The 18,083-nt window shown below is 35.3% G+C and overlaps 1 protein-coding gene across 1 annotated transcript in view; it reads right to left on the reverse strand.

Moving 5' to 3' along the window:
• The window catches only part of LOC118184608 (uncharacterized), a 593,523-nt gene that overhangs the window by 75,083 nt on the left and 500,357 nt on the right, over positions 1 to 18,083 (reverse strand). Inside the window, exon 5 of the mRNA XM_085808461.1 lies at positions 4,971 to 5,231. Within this exon, the coding sequence (XP_085664587.1) occupies positions 4,971 to 5,231 (261 nt within the window). The remainder of the gene's footprint in view (positions 1 to 4,970; positions 5,232 to 18,083) is intronic.

Consider the following 18,083-nt stretch of genomic DNA (forward strand, 5'->3'; position numbering starts at 1 on the left):
TGCAATTTGTGTGAAATGTATGCCATCTTCAAATGAATGTTCATCAAGACTTCTGTGCAGCAAGTCTCGTGTGTCACCTCTGAAGTCAATTACCATTCCTCGTTTGGAACTTTGTGGTGCAGTTCTGTTGGTACCACTAATGAAAAGAATATTAGAGGCCATTCAGCTGCCTATAGTCAAGGTATATTACTTCACTGATTCGTCAATAGTGTTAGCATGGATTAAGAAGGAACCTTATCAACTAAAGACATTTGTTGCTAATAGAGTATCTGTTATTCGTAGCATGACTGCTGTTCATGAGTGGTAACATGTTAGCACTCACAATAATCCAGCTGATTTCATATTACGTGGAGCTGAATCTAAAGATCTTCTTCATAATGATTTATGGTGGTATGGACCAACTTTCTTGACTAAGGAGAGGTATTTGACTAATCCTTGTGAAGTAATTTCATCTGATGTGGAATACGTTAAAGACTCAAGGATAATGACTTAGTTAATCTAAATGCGAACTCTAATTCCTTTATTTTAGATCATATACTTAATATCAGTAATAACTATATTCGTATTATTCGTGTGTTAAGTTTTGCTTGTAGATTTATAGCCAATTGTAAGGAAAAAAAATTAATAGGTTCTCTAACTCTTAAAGAATTGTATGACGCTGAGAAAGTCATGATCAGGTATGTACAGTTACAACATTTTAGCAAGGATATTCTATCTTTAAAAAATAAGAATTGTGTTTCTTCCAAAAGTAAGTTAAAATTTTTATGTCCATTTCTTGATAATGATTCTCTTCTGAGAGTAGGAGGCAGACTTGCCAATAGTAATCTTAATTACAACCAAAAGTTTCCTTATATAATGCCAAAAGATCATGTATTTACTAGATTAAATTTTCGTATTACCATGTTAAATACTTACATCTTGGTGCTCAAGCACTATTGCATCAGGTTCGTAGTAAATTTTGGGTTATTAATGGTCGAGATATAGCTGGAAAGGTTGTACATGAATGTGTAACATGTTTTAAGGTTAAACCAATTGTGTGTGAACAACTTATGGGAAATTTAACTGGTGAAAGAATTAACCCAGGGTTTGTATTTAATACGTGTGGACTCGATTTTTCTGGTTCATTCCTCATCAACTATAAAAATCAGAGAAAGGGTAGTTATGCAAAAGTGTACGTTGCTATATTCATATGTTTAGCTACAAAAGCAGTACATTTAGAGGTAGTAATTGATTTAACCACAGATTCATTACTTGCTACTATTAAAAGATTTATTGCTAGACGTGGAAAATGCAATACCATAATGTCAGATAACGGTACTAATATGGTTGGTGCAAAAATCAGAACTAAAAAAATTGCATAGCCTAGTCCTTAAATCCAATTCTGACATAGCAGATTTCTTAACATCTGAAGGTATAAATTGGAAATTAATTCCACCTTTAGAGCACCAAATTTCGGTGGTTTATGGGAAGCAAGTATTAATTCATTTAAATATCATCTTCAGCGTACAATCGGCAGTTATAAATTAACTTTAGAAGAATTTTGGACTGTTGTCACACAGATTGAAGGTATTCTCAATTCTCGTCCAATTTTACCTTTATCAATAGATGCAAATGACTTTGAAGCCTTAACGCCAGGTCATCTTTTAATTGGACGTTCCATTATTTCATATCCTGAACCAGATTTGTCTCATCTAACAGATAATAGACTTTCTAAATGACAAGTTATTACCAAGTTCATTCAAGTTATTTGAAAACGTTGGCAAACTGATTATTTAAATCATCTCCAACAACGCACCAAATGGTTTATTAATAAAGAAAATTTAAAGGCAGGTATGTTAGTTGTGTTAAAGGAAGATAATCTTCCCCCATTTAAATGGTCTTTAGCTAGAATTCTAGAAGTTTTACATGGTAAGGATAATAAGGCTAGAGTTATTAAAGTGAAAACATCAAATGGTGTGTATATTCGATGTATTAGTAAAATTTGTTTATTACCTATCCAGGATAATAATGCTTAGCTTACATTATTATATGTTCTTATTGAAAATTGTGCTTTACATTAAAATAGAACTGTTTTAAAGAATAAGTTCGATTGTAGCATAGTGAATGTTAATGTTCTTGAATGTTTATATTATTCATATTATATTCATGATGAAAGATTATCTATTATCTTTCATAGTGTATTGTAGAATTAGTTTTTCTTGAATTGTTAAATTGTATATTTGGTTGGAATTTACATGTTGAAATTTGTAATTTCAACGGACGGCGGCATGTTAAGTTAGAATACAGTGTCACCTATTGGATAGGGAGAGAAACGCTCACTTGGCCATCTGGATTCGGCTAAGCAACATGCCAGAGCATGTATTAGAACTGAATAAATTACTGTCAATAAATTAGTTATTTCGTTTGCTATACAGTCCACTCATTAGTTTAGAATAATAGTACAATCGTAAATACGCATAATCGAAAATTTTAAAGAACATTGGATAGTTCGAAAAAGTTAAAAGATAATTTCAGCATGCTAGGTAGTGTAAAAGTTAAATGCTTACTTTATTAATTCACTTCATTATTTCTGAAGTTAATGAACTTTGTTTTCGTACACTCAAGATGAACAGTTTTCTTAATGTTAAATAAAGAGAGGTTGTTTTTAGAGCTAGCGATATTCCTTTTCCTGCGCTAGAAGCTATATTTCTGAACTACTTAATACAGTATTTAAACGCATGCCTCTATTATTATGCCTTCTTTTCCTTCTCTCACATCCAGTTAAAACGTACATCATTCACTTTAGTTCAATCTTCTCTTCCAATATCATGTTCCACAAATACGATTTACCATAAATTGCTGCCATGATTTTTGATACCTAAGCTAAGGAGACATTCAGTACTTTGGAAATTGCTTCGATAGAAGTTCTAAAAGCAAGGGGAAAATAATATTCTGTTCATGGAAATCTGTAATGTATAACATAATGTGTTACTCACAAAACAGCATGAAGATTACAGCTTAATTACTACTAACTAAGAGTAGAAAAATATCTGCAATATTTTTAAGGAAAGGAAAATTCGTGTCTATGTTTGTTTATTTACGAATCCCAAAAAAAAACAAAAAAAAAAAAAAAAAAAAAGATTTCATAATTAAAAAAAACTGAAATGTTTCAGATTTTAACGGTCGAAGGGTTTGGTAAAGTTTTTGTATGCTCTCGCTGAACTCGCAGCCTACTTAGCCTGCGGTTGCATTCACTCTTGCTAACCCATTTGCTTTCCCTAGTAGCTTTATTATCAAGCATAATGTTTCTTCACATACGCCATATAAAACTCAGCAAAACAACAAAATTTAGAATTCCTGATATAGTGTTAAACGATGGCATGCATTTTTATATTTTTTCACTCTTTTCGTAATTCATTATATCAGCGTTGAGTTTTTAGTAAGATGGCTAGCAAAAATGTCTTGCAAAATGCAATTTTGTCTTTTTCTTATTAACGTTTTGTGTGTTTACTTTATTCATTCATAAGGTTTCTCCCCCGCCTTCTTGGCATGCCTTCGTGGTGTAGTGGTCAACACACTCGGCGCGTATTCGAGAGGTCCGAGATTCGAGTCCCGGCGAAGTCATTGCACATTTTTCAAGTCTCCTGCTTTAAATTAACCTAACGTCTCTACACATTCAATATCATAATCTTCGCATTTACGCCACATAATTCTGAATTCGATAGTAAATCACCAAATATATTGGAAAAAAAAATAATATCTTTAGAACTCGATAGACAATCGCGCGCGCTGGAGATAAAAATATTTTATTCTATACAGTGTTGAAACTGCTCGCTTTAAAATTTTTGATTTCGTTAATAAAAAAATCTTTAAAGTTTTACAGAAATGAAAGAGATGATAAAAACAATTCGAAATTCTGACTTTGTTCAAATTCTGACATTTGCCTATGTTCGTTTAGAGGACTACGTTATTCAGAATTTGATGGTTCTATAGAGCCATCAAAATTTCGAACTGTTTTCGAAACATAATGTTTTAAATGAATTGTTTTTCCAATTGCAAAAAACATTCATATATTCTTGCAGCTTCTTCATTATTTAATATCTTTAAAAATAATGCAGGTATATAATTTGGTGGCAACACTTTAAAAAGTGATATGCCGTTTATAGTGATTCAACGCAAAATCCCGTTTGTAGACTAAAAGACCATTTGGGCTAACCTCCCTTTTGAACTAAAACCTCTAATACTGATTAGATGTTTCCATTATTTTGAAAAACCACTGAACTTGCACCGTATAATTAAGTAATTTCTAGATACAATGTGAACAGGTAACGATTTTATGCTTCGTAACGAATAATATTTCCTCATTTTCACTACCTGAAGCGTGAAAAGAATGATCTGAAATTTTAGTATATGATTATTTGATGGTTTATCAATGTTGCGACCAAGTTAGTGAAACCGCGAAATGGTGGTAGTTCGTCCCTGGCTTCAGCCCATTCATGGAACAGACTGGCAACATGAGGCATTGGTGGTTTTTCTCCATTTTCGAAGTTCCAATAGTTTCTTCTAAAAATAAGGAGACCTTAATCCCTTTAATGCTGAGTGCAAGTATCATAACTGTGCGAAAAATATCGGGCGATTAGGATGAATTTGTTAAAGTCTAGGGAAAATCTCATAAAACAAAACTAACAATTATATTTACAAAATTCAAAAAGTAGCATATTGTGAAATAAAGGAAGAATAAAGTGATAATAACACGATTAATATCAGTATGAAACATTTTAGTTCTTTTGCAATGTATTTGATTTTAATTTTTAAAATTCATTGAAACATTTTATAGCTTTTTTTATAAAGTTCTGTACGAAAGTATTCCTCTGTTTGACACATAACCTCAGGTGCTGTATTATAATTAATAATCATCATAATTAATCATAATTAACCCTCAGGTATTGTATCATAATTTATAAATCAAAAACCTCATGGGTGAAACTTACCTCGATTGGAAATGGGCACATAATCGTAAACAGCTTTGAATCCTTTGTATTCGATAGTGTCATCTGACTTGAATTGTAGCCACATATATCTTTTTGTAGAGTACAACTTGATTGGAAATTCGTGTCCACAAAATTTGCCAAGAGGGGGTGAATAACCATAGGCTCCGTCTCTTACCTCAAGATAGTCGTACTCGCAAGTCGGTGAAGTTTCAATTGAAAAAACGTCCCGGAAGTCCAGCATGACCATGTGACCAACATCAGCTATAAAAGCACAAACAAGCTCCATTAAAACAGTCTTATATATGAAAATCAATTTTTAACATTCTTGTAATTACGAGTATTAGATAAATAAAAGAATTGATGCTATTTCATAATACATAAGTTCTTTTAAAGTCATAATAGGCTGAGTTTCTGAGTTTAGACTATAATTAATTAAGCAAATTTTAACATATAGGGCTATACACAGGGCAGAAGTGTTTTTAATGAACAGTAAATAGCGGAGAAATGTTACTATTTACATTTTAAAAAATCTACTTCCACCACATGACTTCCTTGAAAGGACTACTAAATTCTACGCATAGTCCAAAAGGGCTTTGTCCTTTTGGACTAACAATGTAACAATTGAATTAACAATGTAAAAATGTTGAAGGACTATTGTTTTCGTTTTGCGATTTTGCGTTGGTTCACTATAAACGTCCGTTTCACTTTTCAAACTGTTGTCAGAAGAAATTAAATAATGAAGAAATAATATATGTTTCTCGCGTTGTGATAAAAAAATGGTACCTACAGCCATCCAATTTTGAAGGACGTAATTCTACTGCGAAAATGGGCATCTTGCGACATTGCTGTTGAACTGAATTTTGTGGTTCAAGTGCAAAGAACGTGATATTTAAAAAATAAAGGTAACACACAAAACGTTAAAAAAACGCCCCTTTGGACGTAATTTAAAATCTGAAACCTTTCAGACTTTTTTCTTTTATGAAGTCTTGTAATTGCTGTGTAGAGAATTCCGATTAACTTGTTAATCGAAATTTTTTCGTTTTCAGTAACCTCTCTTCACTATGGGTGTTTGCCGTATTTTCTAGATCTAGAACCATAATACAGATTTCGCCATCTACTAATTGATTCATGATTGAGGAGCATTGTCATCACAATGAAAAATTTCTTTTATATCATCTTCATTTATTACCGCTTCTCTACATTTCTTTACAAAACCCGTTAATTGAAAAATTTCACTTTTGGTTTGCGATATCCGAAAACCTTTAAAATTCGGAGCTATCATCCTGAAACTTAGCTATTGTTTATTGTACATGTTTGGCTATTTATCATGACATTGGCGACTAACGGCAAGTTGTTCCTCTAAATTTTATCTTGCTTCTGTCGCGCACTGAGACAATTAAGCCTGAATTGAATCAGTTTAGTTATTTATTATACTTATGTCTATTTCTTGCACATGTTTAAGGCTTATTTGAGTCCAGAATAAATAAATTTCCACATATACTTAAGGCTTATTGAGGGCCGGCAGTAGGTATCTTACCGCCTGATGCATTCATTCTCTGCGGGTCCTAAATTCTGCTACCAAGCACCTCCCTTTGCCTTCCCTAAACTCTGTCTCCCGGTGTGGCCATACGAGCCATGGCGTTGGTTCTGGGTTTATGTGAATAACAAATCAGTTATTCTTAATTTAAATAGCACTAAATGTATGTAATCTTTTGACCGATGAGTATCACTAACAAAATCTATTTTGTAGCATATGGAAAGAAAGTTTTGATAAATTTTTCCTTGTCAACATTTCTTAGAGCATTTAACTTAAATCTGTAATCATCGCCCAAGCGTAATGTCAACATAAAAGGTTACCATATTCCTTTATTATTCAATTACTAACATAAAAAATTGCTTAGGCCTCGCTACATAACTCAAGTTGTCATGTGTTGATAAGCATGCGGTGATGAAAGCAAAATATGATAAATAATGATTTGTCAGGTTGGCGTCGGGGATATAAAATATGTATCAATGATGTATGTATGTAGAATGTTTCAGTTTGAGATGTAGGCCAAGCAGATACATAGCAACGAAGCCAAAAATACAAATTTATGCTAAAATGATTGTTTCTTCAATAACGAGATATTTTATTTAGTGCCGAAGGGAAATTAAGAATCGGGACTCTCCACATGCTTTATTATGCGCGGAAGAAGGAAATCAAATGCGCATGCGTAAAGCACACAAAAAAAAATTTAAGGTTTCAGATTTTAAATTACGTCTAAAGCGGCGTTTTTTTAACATCTTGTGTGTTACCTTTATTTATTAAATATCACGTTCTTCGCTCTTAAACCATAAAATGCAGTTCAATAGCAATATTGCAAAATAGTTTTAAATTGAGCATGTCCTTTAGAATTTCCGATACGCAGTCTCAGGCTCTGGAAATAAAAATGTTTTTTATGTACAACGTTGCCATTTCTCGCTTTGAAATCGTCGAGTTTGTTAATCAAAAATTCGTTGAAGTGTTACAAAATATGAAATCGATCATAAAAAAATTTCAAATTCAAATTAGGGCTTCCACATGACCATATTCTATAAAAGATTACATTAGTCAAATTTTGATGGCTCTAGGTACCACTGTTTTATCACAATGCGAGAAACATATATACACTTATGCAGATTCTTCATTATTTAGTTTTCTTCAGATACAAAACAGGGCGATAATATTTGGTGGCAACGATTTGAGAAATGATACTACAGCCTTTTAAAGGTTTCAACGCAAAATCGTAAAACGAAAACAATATCGTTTAGGGCAAATTGTCCCTTTGGACGGTGGCTTTGATGTCCGGATTTTAAATCATTTCATATATTGGATGTCTGGTTCTCGGACTTTGTACTGTTATATACAAAATTTCAACGTTCTGAGGCTACTCGTTTTTGAGTTATGCGAGACACACATGTACGTACAGACGTCACGAAACAAAAACAGTCTTTTATTCTGTCCTTAAGTGCAGATGCCATGCAAAAGCATCGTTAAATTGCATTCGATAGCGGTCAAAAGGGATATTTTCGGTGAAATATGACACCTAAAAATTTTCACGATTACGATACTTTCTTTACTTCGTACATGGAAGTAATAAATGAGTATGAGTTCAAGAAATAAAATTTAGAGCAATGAAAATGGAGAACATTAAAATCTTACATGGATTCGATCAGAGTAACTGGGTTTCTCAGACATGGACCACTTGTTTCTCAGGATGAATCACCAATTTTCTGAAGGAAAAATGAAATAAATGTATACGCTGCACTGTCTGCGCGACTCCATGTGGTAACTGATGCTGGTTGCGTTTTTTTTTTTTTTGTAAAATACATTTAACATAAATCTATAAGAACACGTAACAATATTGAAGGGATAGAAACGATTATTATCAGTTATTGTCTTCATTATGTAAGGATCTTGCTAGTGGCAGCTCTCTCTCTCTAGAGGAGAGTTTAGGAGCATTCTGTAGTCTTGCTTCGTCTAAAACAGTTCGCAGACTGAAATTCTCACGCCTTCATAATTTATTGGCTGTATTTCACGTGCTCTGATTCATTACATATGGAACGATATCAGAGGAGCAATTGGTTCGTCACGCTCTCTGAAATCAAAGAGGCTTTGAAGGCGATACAGTTCAGATCACTAAAATTCCTTGATACTGGCCGTGAAGTTATGATTCTTGTAAAATCAAGCAGAACCGTATGTGAACGAATTATTTCTTCTGCAATGTCAGAGCTTGTCGTCTCACACCTCGTAACAACTTTGCACTGTAATGTAAATGTAATGGAAACACTGCGATCTGTCGGGGATCGTACACGTTAATTTCGTTTCTTAAAGTGGTCCGCCGCATACATTTTGATTTTTGAATTCACTCCAGCATACTGCGTAAGGATCTAAGTGTGACATTTTATGTACTGTATCATCGTTTCTCTTTTTCTTCCATTTATATATAATACAAAGCCATATACTCTTAGTTTTTATTACTTTAGTCAAACATTAGATAATTTTACTCTTTGGCTTGTTCTAATTTCAATTTATCAGAAATAATTGTTTTCGCAACCAGTTTCCTCCAATCTAAGAAGACGATAGACCTCACTGTAGTTATATCGAAAGGAGATATGTCGTGACGAATATCCTTAAAATTTTTTTACCAGAGGAGGAAAAACAAAAGCAAATCTCCCGTTTTATTGGGCCCGATTGACGAAATTTAACTTGCCTTTCTCATGTCTCGAAAGTGGTATATTAAATTTATCCATAGCATTGTTCTAACTTAGGTGTTCTGACACAAAATCCGACTTCTTTTGAAATGACATACCGATTTTTCTCCCTATTTCGTTTCCGTGACTTAAATTATGCCAAAGTACCAAGTTTCATACAAATAGTACGAGCAGTCTTTTACAAAATTAACTCTCAAAACTTTAGCTCCTCAGTGTTAATTGAATTTGGTATACAGGGTGTCCCAAAACGACCGCATAAACTCTGCACAGCTAGATTCCTCGTTGGGAGTACATAAAAACTGCCCAAAGAAGCATTCCTGTACGATCCATATTTTACGAGAAAAATACGAAAAATAAAGTATGACGTCACTGCCGGTGCAAGGAAAAAAAAACACTTTATTGGACATATCAATAAATTTCGTCTGGAAATTTATTGACATATCTTTCCAGACAATAATGTTTAAAACTTTCGCCGCGCATATCGCGTCATGCATATCGCGTCATGCATGCGCGTGCCGTGGAATGACGTTAAGTCGCCGTTGAACTGGTATTTAAAAGGCTGCATCTTGCAGCTACCGGTAGTCTTTGTATCATGGCCATGTATTCCGTTCGTGACTACTGCGACATGTATTTGATGTACGGCCGATGTAATGGAAATGTCTTACGAACTGCTAGGGAGTATGCTTGTCGATATTCGTCCCGTCGTCCTCCCAATGTCAACGTCATTCATAGGCTGGACGACAGACTACGAAATACGGGAAGCGTCTTGCCAACAGCCAATCTTCAAGATACTGGAAGACCGCGGAGCGGCCTGACGGTAGCACAGGCGGATGCAATACTGTAGCGGGTAGAAGAGACGCCCGAGGTAAGCACACGCGCATTAGCCCGTGAGATGACTTCAAGTAAAAGTACTGTGCACAGGCTTGTACGGTCTGAGAGGCTACACCCATTTCGGTACACATCCGTGCAAGGTCTGAAACCAGATGACTTTCAGAAACGCGTGGTCTTCTGTGAATGGCTGTTTCAGCAACAGAGCACAGATAATGATTTCATTGCACATATCCTGTAGGCCGATGAATCATGTTTCATTCGTGATGGGGTATTCAACCATCACAACAGCCATATGTGGTCCCAGGTCAATCCACATGCAATCCGGCCGCAGAAACATCAGGAACGTTGGTCTCCTAACGTGTGAGCCGGCATACTCGGGGATCACCTGCTTGGAGCATATCTGTTGCCTGAACGGCTCTCTGGACAATCGTACTTGGTGTCTCTCAATGAGGTCTTAACCGACTTCCTCGATGTCATACCATTAGCGGCAATACTGGAGACTTTGGTTCCAGCATAATGAGGATCCGGCACATTTCTGTGCGAGCCCCATCATTTTCTCCCAACGAGGAATCTAGCTGTGCAGAGTTAATGCGGTCGTTTTGGAACACCCTGTATACTATTTATTAATATCTCTTTTTTATTAAACCTACTTGATTCATTCTTTTAAAATTCGAAATTTAGATTTAATCCAAATAAAATTCGCAGATAATTTCTGATTTATTTTTAAACTATGTATTTTTTAGTAATTTTTATACATTTTACGGAAACATTTTCGAATTATAGCCTATAAAAGTTTCACCTTCACTTTAAAGCATATGTATTTCTAGGCACACCTGCAAAAAATTAGAGTTTTTTATTCAAAATTTCCGAAGATATACTTGAATTTATGTATTGGCGCGTTTTGAAATTGGGCGTATTTGTTAAAAGTGATAATAACGCCAATGTGCTATGTGAAGTACTTTGTTAAAATTATTTGAAAGTATGGATGACACCCTTTTTTTTTCGCTCGTGGGCTATGAAAAAAGGAAAAATATGAAGCCGTTTTTGCTTTCTTTCTGACAATGGCAAAACACTCAAGGACTGCCTGCCCAAGCAGTAAAATTTTTTACTGGAAACTGCCACATACCCAATTTACAAGCGACGAAAACCACAGAAATATAACTGCAACCAGCTCATTTGCCTGCATTCTAATTAAGGTTGAATTACAAGTTTTTAACTACACTCCTGTGCAAAATTAAGAGAATTTGCACATTATGTCACCATTCTAAAGGCATTTTATGTACTCATGATTATCAGTAAAGCTCATCGTGTAGGGATATCCACCCAGACATGTCGCGCAGCGTGACGGCAGAACGGACAGGAGGCAGATGAGGAGTACCTGTGACAATCGCTCTCACTCCTGCGGCAAGGGAGTTTTTAACTCCGGCATAGTTCTAACAGAGGGATGGTAAGATGAAATTGACCTTGCAAGAACGTCCCCAGGCATGCTGTACATGGTTAAGGTCAGGAGATCTGGCTGGTTTATCCAAGCGGCGACTACTACCACTTTCCAGGTAATTGTCAACCAGCTGAAAATTGGACGAGAGTTGCTGTCGATTAAGAATAACCCAACACCAACTCCGCACTTGAAAAGTCAAACGTAGAGCTGTAAGATTTCCTCTCTACACCTTTGTCAAACACAAGCAGGTGCGTGGGGTCGTCCAGCATAACGCCTGCCCAAACCATTACATCTCCACCATCGTAATGATTTTTTTTCTGATGAGGGACGATAGCGTGTTCCAGGCTTTCTCAATACATGTATGCCAAGAATCAGTAACCAGGCTTAATCTTCACACATTTGTAAAAAGCACGTTGCTCCAATGAAGTCTGGTCCAAGGTGCATGTTGTTCGCACTATGCTAAGCACGCTTTCTTGTGCGCTGTAAGGAGAGTATAGAGACATTAGGTATTTAGGGAGAGTGAGCTACCGCTGCACTGCGGAGGCATACTGAAAGCAGGAGAAAATACCTGATATTGAACGACTGGGGATTAGGAGACCTAATTGTCAAATCCTGGTGGTGAAGAATCATCATCCACCACCTTTTAGTTCGAACGCAACTGTAGAGACATTTTATATTTTTGTAGCAGGAGTGCATAAAGAATGTGCAATGCCCTCGCCAAGACGCACCGAGTGTGCTAACGTTACACCACGAAGGCATGCGGAAAGGAGGGAGAAAATATCTTATAAGAGGGACGCAGACAGCGGCATACAGCCATATCTCATGAAGCCTTTGACCATGAAAAGCGGGTTCTAGTGGCAGCATACAGCTCACGTAAGAGCTATGAAGCTGTAGCATTTCTGTGCCACCTCACTGAATGTGCCAAATAATGGGCCTCATTCATGTTTTTTTTTTATCTTGCTCGACTTTGTCTAGGTCTTTTCGAGATGGATATAGTATCCTGAAGCTTACAGAAAGGAGGATCCAGGAGATTACAGAAAGAACTTGAGCATCACAAAATCAACATTTCTTTGTCACTTGGTTGAAGGTACATGCAAAAGGCAACGAGGAGGCTGACATCTTAGCCAAAGAAGCAGCTAGGTGTCAAAATGCACAGAATTTATCAGTACCATGGCCTGGCTTGCAGTTTAAAAAAAATCATAAGCAACAAATCTAAAGCTGAATTGCAGAACTGGTGGAACAACGCCGAACAAAGAAGAAGGATTTATCAGATGTTCCCCAAAATAGGCACACCACCCAGTTTAATAAGAAGAGAAATAACGTGGTTCTTTTCAGGGCATGGCCCTTTTCCCACGCACTTTTATGCAAGGAACATAGTTACATCAGACCAGTGTGCATGTGGAGAAAAAGGCAGTCCTGAATATTATTTATTCAAATGCCCCCTGACAGCTAAACATCATCTAAAAGTCCCGAATTCAGAAAGTGAAATAACTTCTTTTGTTAGATACGCTACCAAGAACAAACCCTCAGAAAAAAAAATCATAATTATAATGAACTTCCTATCCACAAGAGGCACTGAGCTATGCAGTACAGCCTAGAATAACATAAAAAAGCTTAAAACATTGTATGTAAGCAGACCTCGAGCTATCCTCCATAGCATGTAAGTGCGAAAGGCACCAACTGTGAAAACATCAATGTTTTTTTAAGAGAAAAAGAAAGGCACTACCCACGGTGTGGTAAAATACAAAGCATTGCAAGAAACGCCTGGCAGAGTCTCCTGTAACCTGTGGTTACAGTTGTTAGAGAAAGTCACGAACGTACTGCTCTGGATTACTGTAATCTCCTGGATCCTTCTTTCTGTAAGCTTCAGTATACTACATCCATTAGCTGGCAGGGTCTCCTGTGGGATGTAATTATCTGGATAATTAATGTGGCTGGACAACACCCTCATTGCTAATGGTTAAACAATAGGTGTCCACCACACTTCTCCATATCCATATCCATATCCTGAAGCTATTTCCACAAACTGCAGGCAAAGCTCTGGATCCACCTGCGTTTGGAACTGGCCTGCCTCCAATCTACCGACAATTCTATATCTGATTTCGTCATCCATACTTTCGTGACTCTGTGCATTTTACCTGACAATTTGTAGAGACATTAGTTATTCTGAAGCGGAAGACAAGAAAAATGTGTACTGCACTCGCCGGGACTCGAACCTGGACTTCTCAAATACGCTTTAAGTGTACCAACCGTTACACTACAAAAGTATGCAGAAAAAAGGGAGAAAAATTGCCGATTTTTAGTGAATTGCCGAAAACCCCCCTTGCGCTTATATCCTCTCAAAAATCCGTATTCTGCAGATAAGCACGCGTACGCATAAGTATTTGACTTATTTATTTTGAATATTTGCATAATTCTTCTGCGTAATAATTAGAACCTTTGGTTCAATACGTTTCATAACAATAGAACTATTTTGAAAATATCTTAGTTTTACACACGAGATTAATTACAAGTGTTCAAATACTCCGCCACTACTGAGATGAATATAGTTATTTGCCCGTGGTAAAGTTCCATATTATTATTTCTTTAGAAGTTTTTCAGAATAAATATTGATTTGGTGTATAAATTTAATTTTTTGAAAAATTTTTGTGAAGCATTCAGAAAAGAATACCCGAGAGACATTAAAGTTTATTTTTTATTGTATGTGGATAAAAATATATGAGAAGGAATTTCTTAGTATAAACAACATGCACTGAGAAAACTTTATTATTACTGGAAAAGTTTGGAAGCCTGCAAGATATAATTTCTAGAACTATTACTGCCGTAAACTGCATTTCGTAAACAGCCATTCAAACGTGCGATGTTTAGCTAAACATCAAGAATAAATATTGCTCCTTACAATAACCTATCTCAAGAGAATGAAGAGAATTAATAAATTCAGTTAGCTTTCTTTTAAAAGACCTTTTTGAGAAAATATAAGAACAAAAGTAACGTTAAAGTGTCATTTGTTATTTTTAGAAACGTTCGTGGAACATAAAACCTGAATCGAAATTACAGAAAATAAGCCCATGCAAACGGTAATGCTTTTATGTGTAATTTTTAGTTTGAGAAAAATGGTAAACGTATTGATGACTTTATGGCAAAATAAGAGTTATAAAGTCATCAACATTCGTTTTTTAAGCTTTTTTAAAAACAAAAAAAAAGTAACTCAAATTTATCTTTAATGTGTTGTTGCACGTAGCCGTTCTCAGCGTGCTGGCATTTGGCAAATTTTGATCTTGAATTTTCTTTTCAAATTTTAAAACAAATTATTTATCAACAAAATTAATATTTAAAAAACAATGCATGCACATATTTAATATTTAAAAATTTTTTATTTTACCTTTTTGACAAAGTATTTAATTGATATAAATTAAAATACATTCAGTTTTTGCAGCTTTGTTATAATCAGTAAAAGATGTTTTTAACATCATACTACAGAATCTTTCTTTTTAAAATTTAACAGTATTTTACACTTTTGGATACCTTGAAGGAAATCTTTTGAAATGTTTATTGTTTTTCAGCTTTAGATTGTTGGGCCCTTGCAAAATGTAAAGTGCGTTGTAGAATCTATTAGGATTGTCGAAACAGAAAACATGAAAAAACAGTGATTCTCTCACAGAAATTAAACTCTTCATCTTCCGATTGCCAGTCGGTCGTGCTCCGAATTACATCACGAAAGCACATAACAAGGGAGAAGAAAAATCCTTACCATTCTTCACCACTTGAAAGGAGGTGACCTGTTGCAAAACTCAGGTGTTGATGAACGATCGTTCCCTACCATTTAGTTCGGGTACTATTTGTTGAATCTATTAGCACTGTCGAAACAGGAAATATAAAAAAACAGCGTATTTGAATTTGGACCTCTCGAGTGCCAGCCAGGCATGTTTCCAATTACACCACGAAGACCCACGGTAAGGAAAGACAAAAATTACACATTCAACTCCTTATTCATCAGATAGGGAATTAACCGGGATTTATCTCTCTGTATTACTAAAATGCATATATGTTCTCGCTTTGTAGAAATACGACGGCACCTTACAACGACCAGATTTTAAACACGCATTGTCCGCTACTCGAACACTTGTATCTCGAAGTCCAAATTAATAATTTAAAATTTATAAAAAAAATTTATTTTATACTTTGTGCGAAATTAAGGAATTTTTGATTCGACAAACTAAGGAATAAAAATTATGTTACCACTTTTTAAAGAGTACGATATTTATATTTCAAATTTTATCAAAAACTCAACTTAAAAGAAGTTTGTTGTCACTCGGTAAAGCGCAACGTATTTGTTTTTCCAATTTAATCAACTAATTCAGCAAACACTTAAATATGTCTAATTCTCTCACATGAACCCCATATATTACATCTATTAGTCAGAAATTTCAAGCGCGGAAGGCTATTCCTCATAACTGCTCGAAATAGCGTTCTTTCTGTAGACAACAAAACACTCATTCACAAAACCATCTCACGTCCAATGTTAAATTATGCCTGCGCTGTCTGGGCGTAATCAAACTATACTAATCGAAAGCAATTACAGTATGTACACAATACTGATTTTCGACAAATATGAAATGTATTTTGGTATATTCGTACCATAAAATACATGAAAAATTGAATGTTGTGCAGGGCGTATGTAAAGCTAATCCAAGAACTCCTTGAAAAATCTTCTGTATTAAGGATTTTGATATATGATATTCATAACGTAAAAGGCTCCAGGGAGTTCTTTAAGGTAAATATGATCTAAGAGCAATAATTAGTTGTCTTGCTTACTTTTATTATTCATGTTTACTGGAAAAATATGTGTGCTGTGAAACTTCTGATTTTTTGCACTTAAGATCTTACTATAATAGATATTCTGTAAACTGACATAATTCGAGAAAACTAATTTTTCGACAAGTATAATGCCCGGTGTGAAAGCAACCTGGTGACCTGCAGCATTCCAATTCGAAAAAGGAAATATTTTTCCACGACGTAAAATACTTTTATCTTCCACAAGGTAGCGTGTTGTCTCTCCGCAATGAATAAGGTATTTAATTTTTCTTTCAAATTTAATCTGTCTGTTACCGATTTACAAACTCCCGGTCCTGACATTACACCGTCATGCGCCCTTCGGGCTTAAGTGTCATGAGCAGGACACGTTGACTTCCAATAGCCAATATTCCGGTAATAGTGATAATGAATGAATGAATGAATTTAGAAACTAAGCGATTTAAAGATTAAAACAATTAAACGCTCTTTAAAGAAACAATTTCATCTCCATTATTAGAAATTACTAGGTGGATCTGTAAAATTGTACTAAATCGACAACTCATTAAAGTTATCACATAGGTTTTTCCTTTCATAGTAACTATTTTAGGCGACTAGCCAAGCCAACAGCTAACCTTAGAAAAGTTAAGCCTTGTTTAATGCGGAGCGATGAGAAAATTACTATCACAAATCATCAGAATAAAAGAAAAGGAGATGAAAACAAGTATGATAACAGCAGCGATAGCAGTTGATGTCACTGAATTTAAGTATTGTTTTTATTCGCAACAATACATGCGAGTAATTTAATTGTTGCTGTCGCTTCCAGGTGGGCAGACTATCCTCAATTCCAGGCGGATAGACTATCGTCAAAAACTGCCAATACTCTTCGGTCATTAAGTCGCTCATCACCGGAAACGTTGCCAAGGCGTACGGTAAATGGTGTCCAATTTCTCATCCGCGAGCACAGTGAAGTTATGTCCCAGTTTTGATGGAAAAAAGCCGAAAAACACTAACACTCTGACTCACTGCTCCTAGGACTTGACTAGTTTCTCGTTGTATTTGCCATCCTGGAAGATGCTCTGTAGAACTTCCTAGGCGCACACGCGGATAGAGCCAGCAGGTTCAGATGGGATTTTTTAAAAAAATTATAAAAGATTACAAAGTCAGAGATACATACACTTTCCAATCCTTAGTGATTTGCATAGCTGTTTTTACACTGTTTTGTTGCTGTGGTTTTACTTACAGTTTTTGTTAAAAATTAAATTAATCTATTTATATTGCTTCTTCAATGGATATTACTAATGGCTCACATTACTAATCATTTGCAAAACCTTAACAGAACATGATATAAATATCATATTCGCTTAGGAGAACGAAATACGCTATCCCTCTTATGAGGGTTATAAATTATATCAAATAATTCCTTTTTATTACTCCTTTAAAATATATTTCCATAGAAAAATTGCAATTCTGAACAATCTTCAGTTATCCCAGGATGCAGAGTTAGAGTTTTTAAGATAGCTCGAGAAGAGTGCGTGTACCGTTAGATGATGTGAAGCCGTTGCATGTATATAAGTTTGATGTTTTAGACAAAATTTAAAAGTTCTGCGTTCGATTGTGGCCTCAGTTTATTTGTTCCGCGACATTTTTATGAGTTTTACAGATGTGATATTTCTTAGATAAGGCACTAGCAACGTTGTTGGGTAGTCGTGCTTCGAAGTGGTGTTAACTGCCGGTTTAGGTAATTCATTCGTTTGTTTGTTGCCTTGAATACTAGCGCGCACTGAATACTGGTAGAACAATGGTCTTTAGGGCAATCA

This window comes from Stegodyphus dumicola, chromosome 1, assembly GCF_044657685.1.
Source record: "Stegodyphus dumicola isolate Sdum_Otavi_A_Nest chromosome 1, ASM4465768v1".
NCBI classification, from domain to species: Eukaryota; Metazoa; Arthropoda; class Arachnida; order Araneae; family Eresidae; genus Stegodyphus; species Stegodyphus dumicola.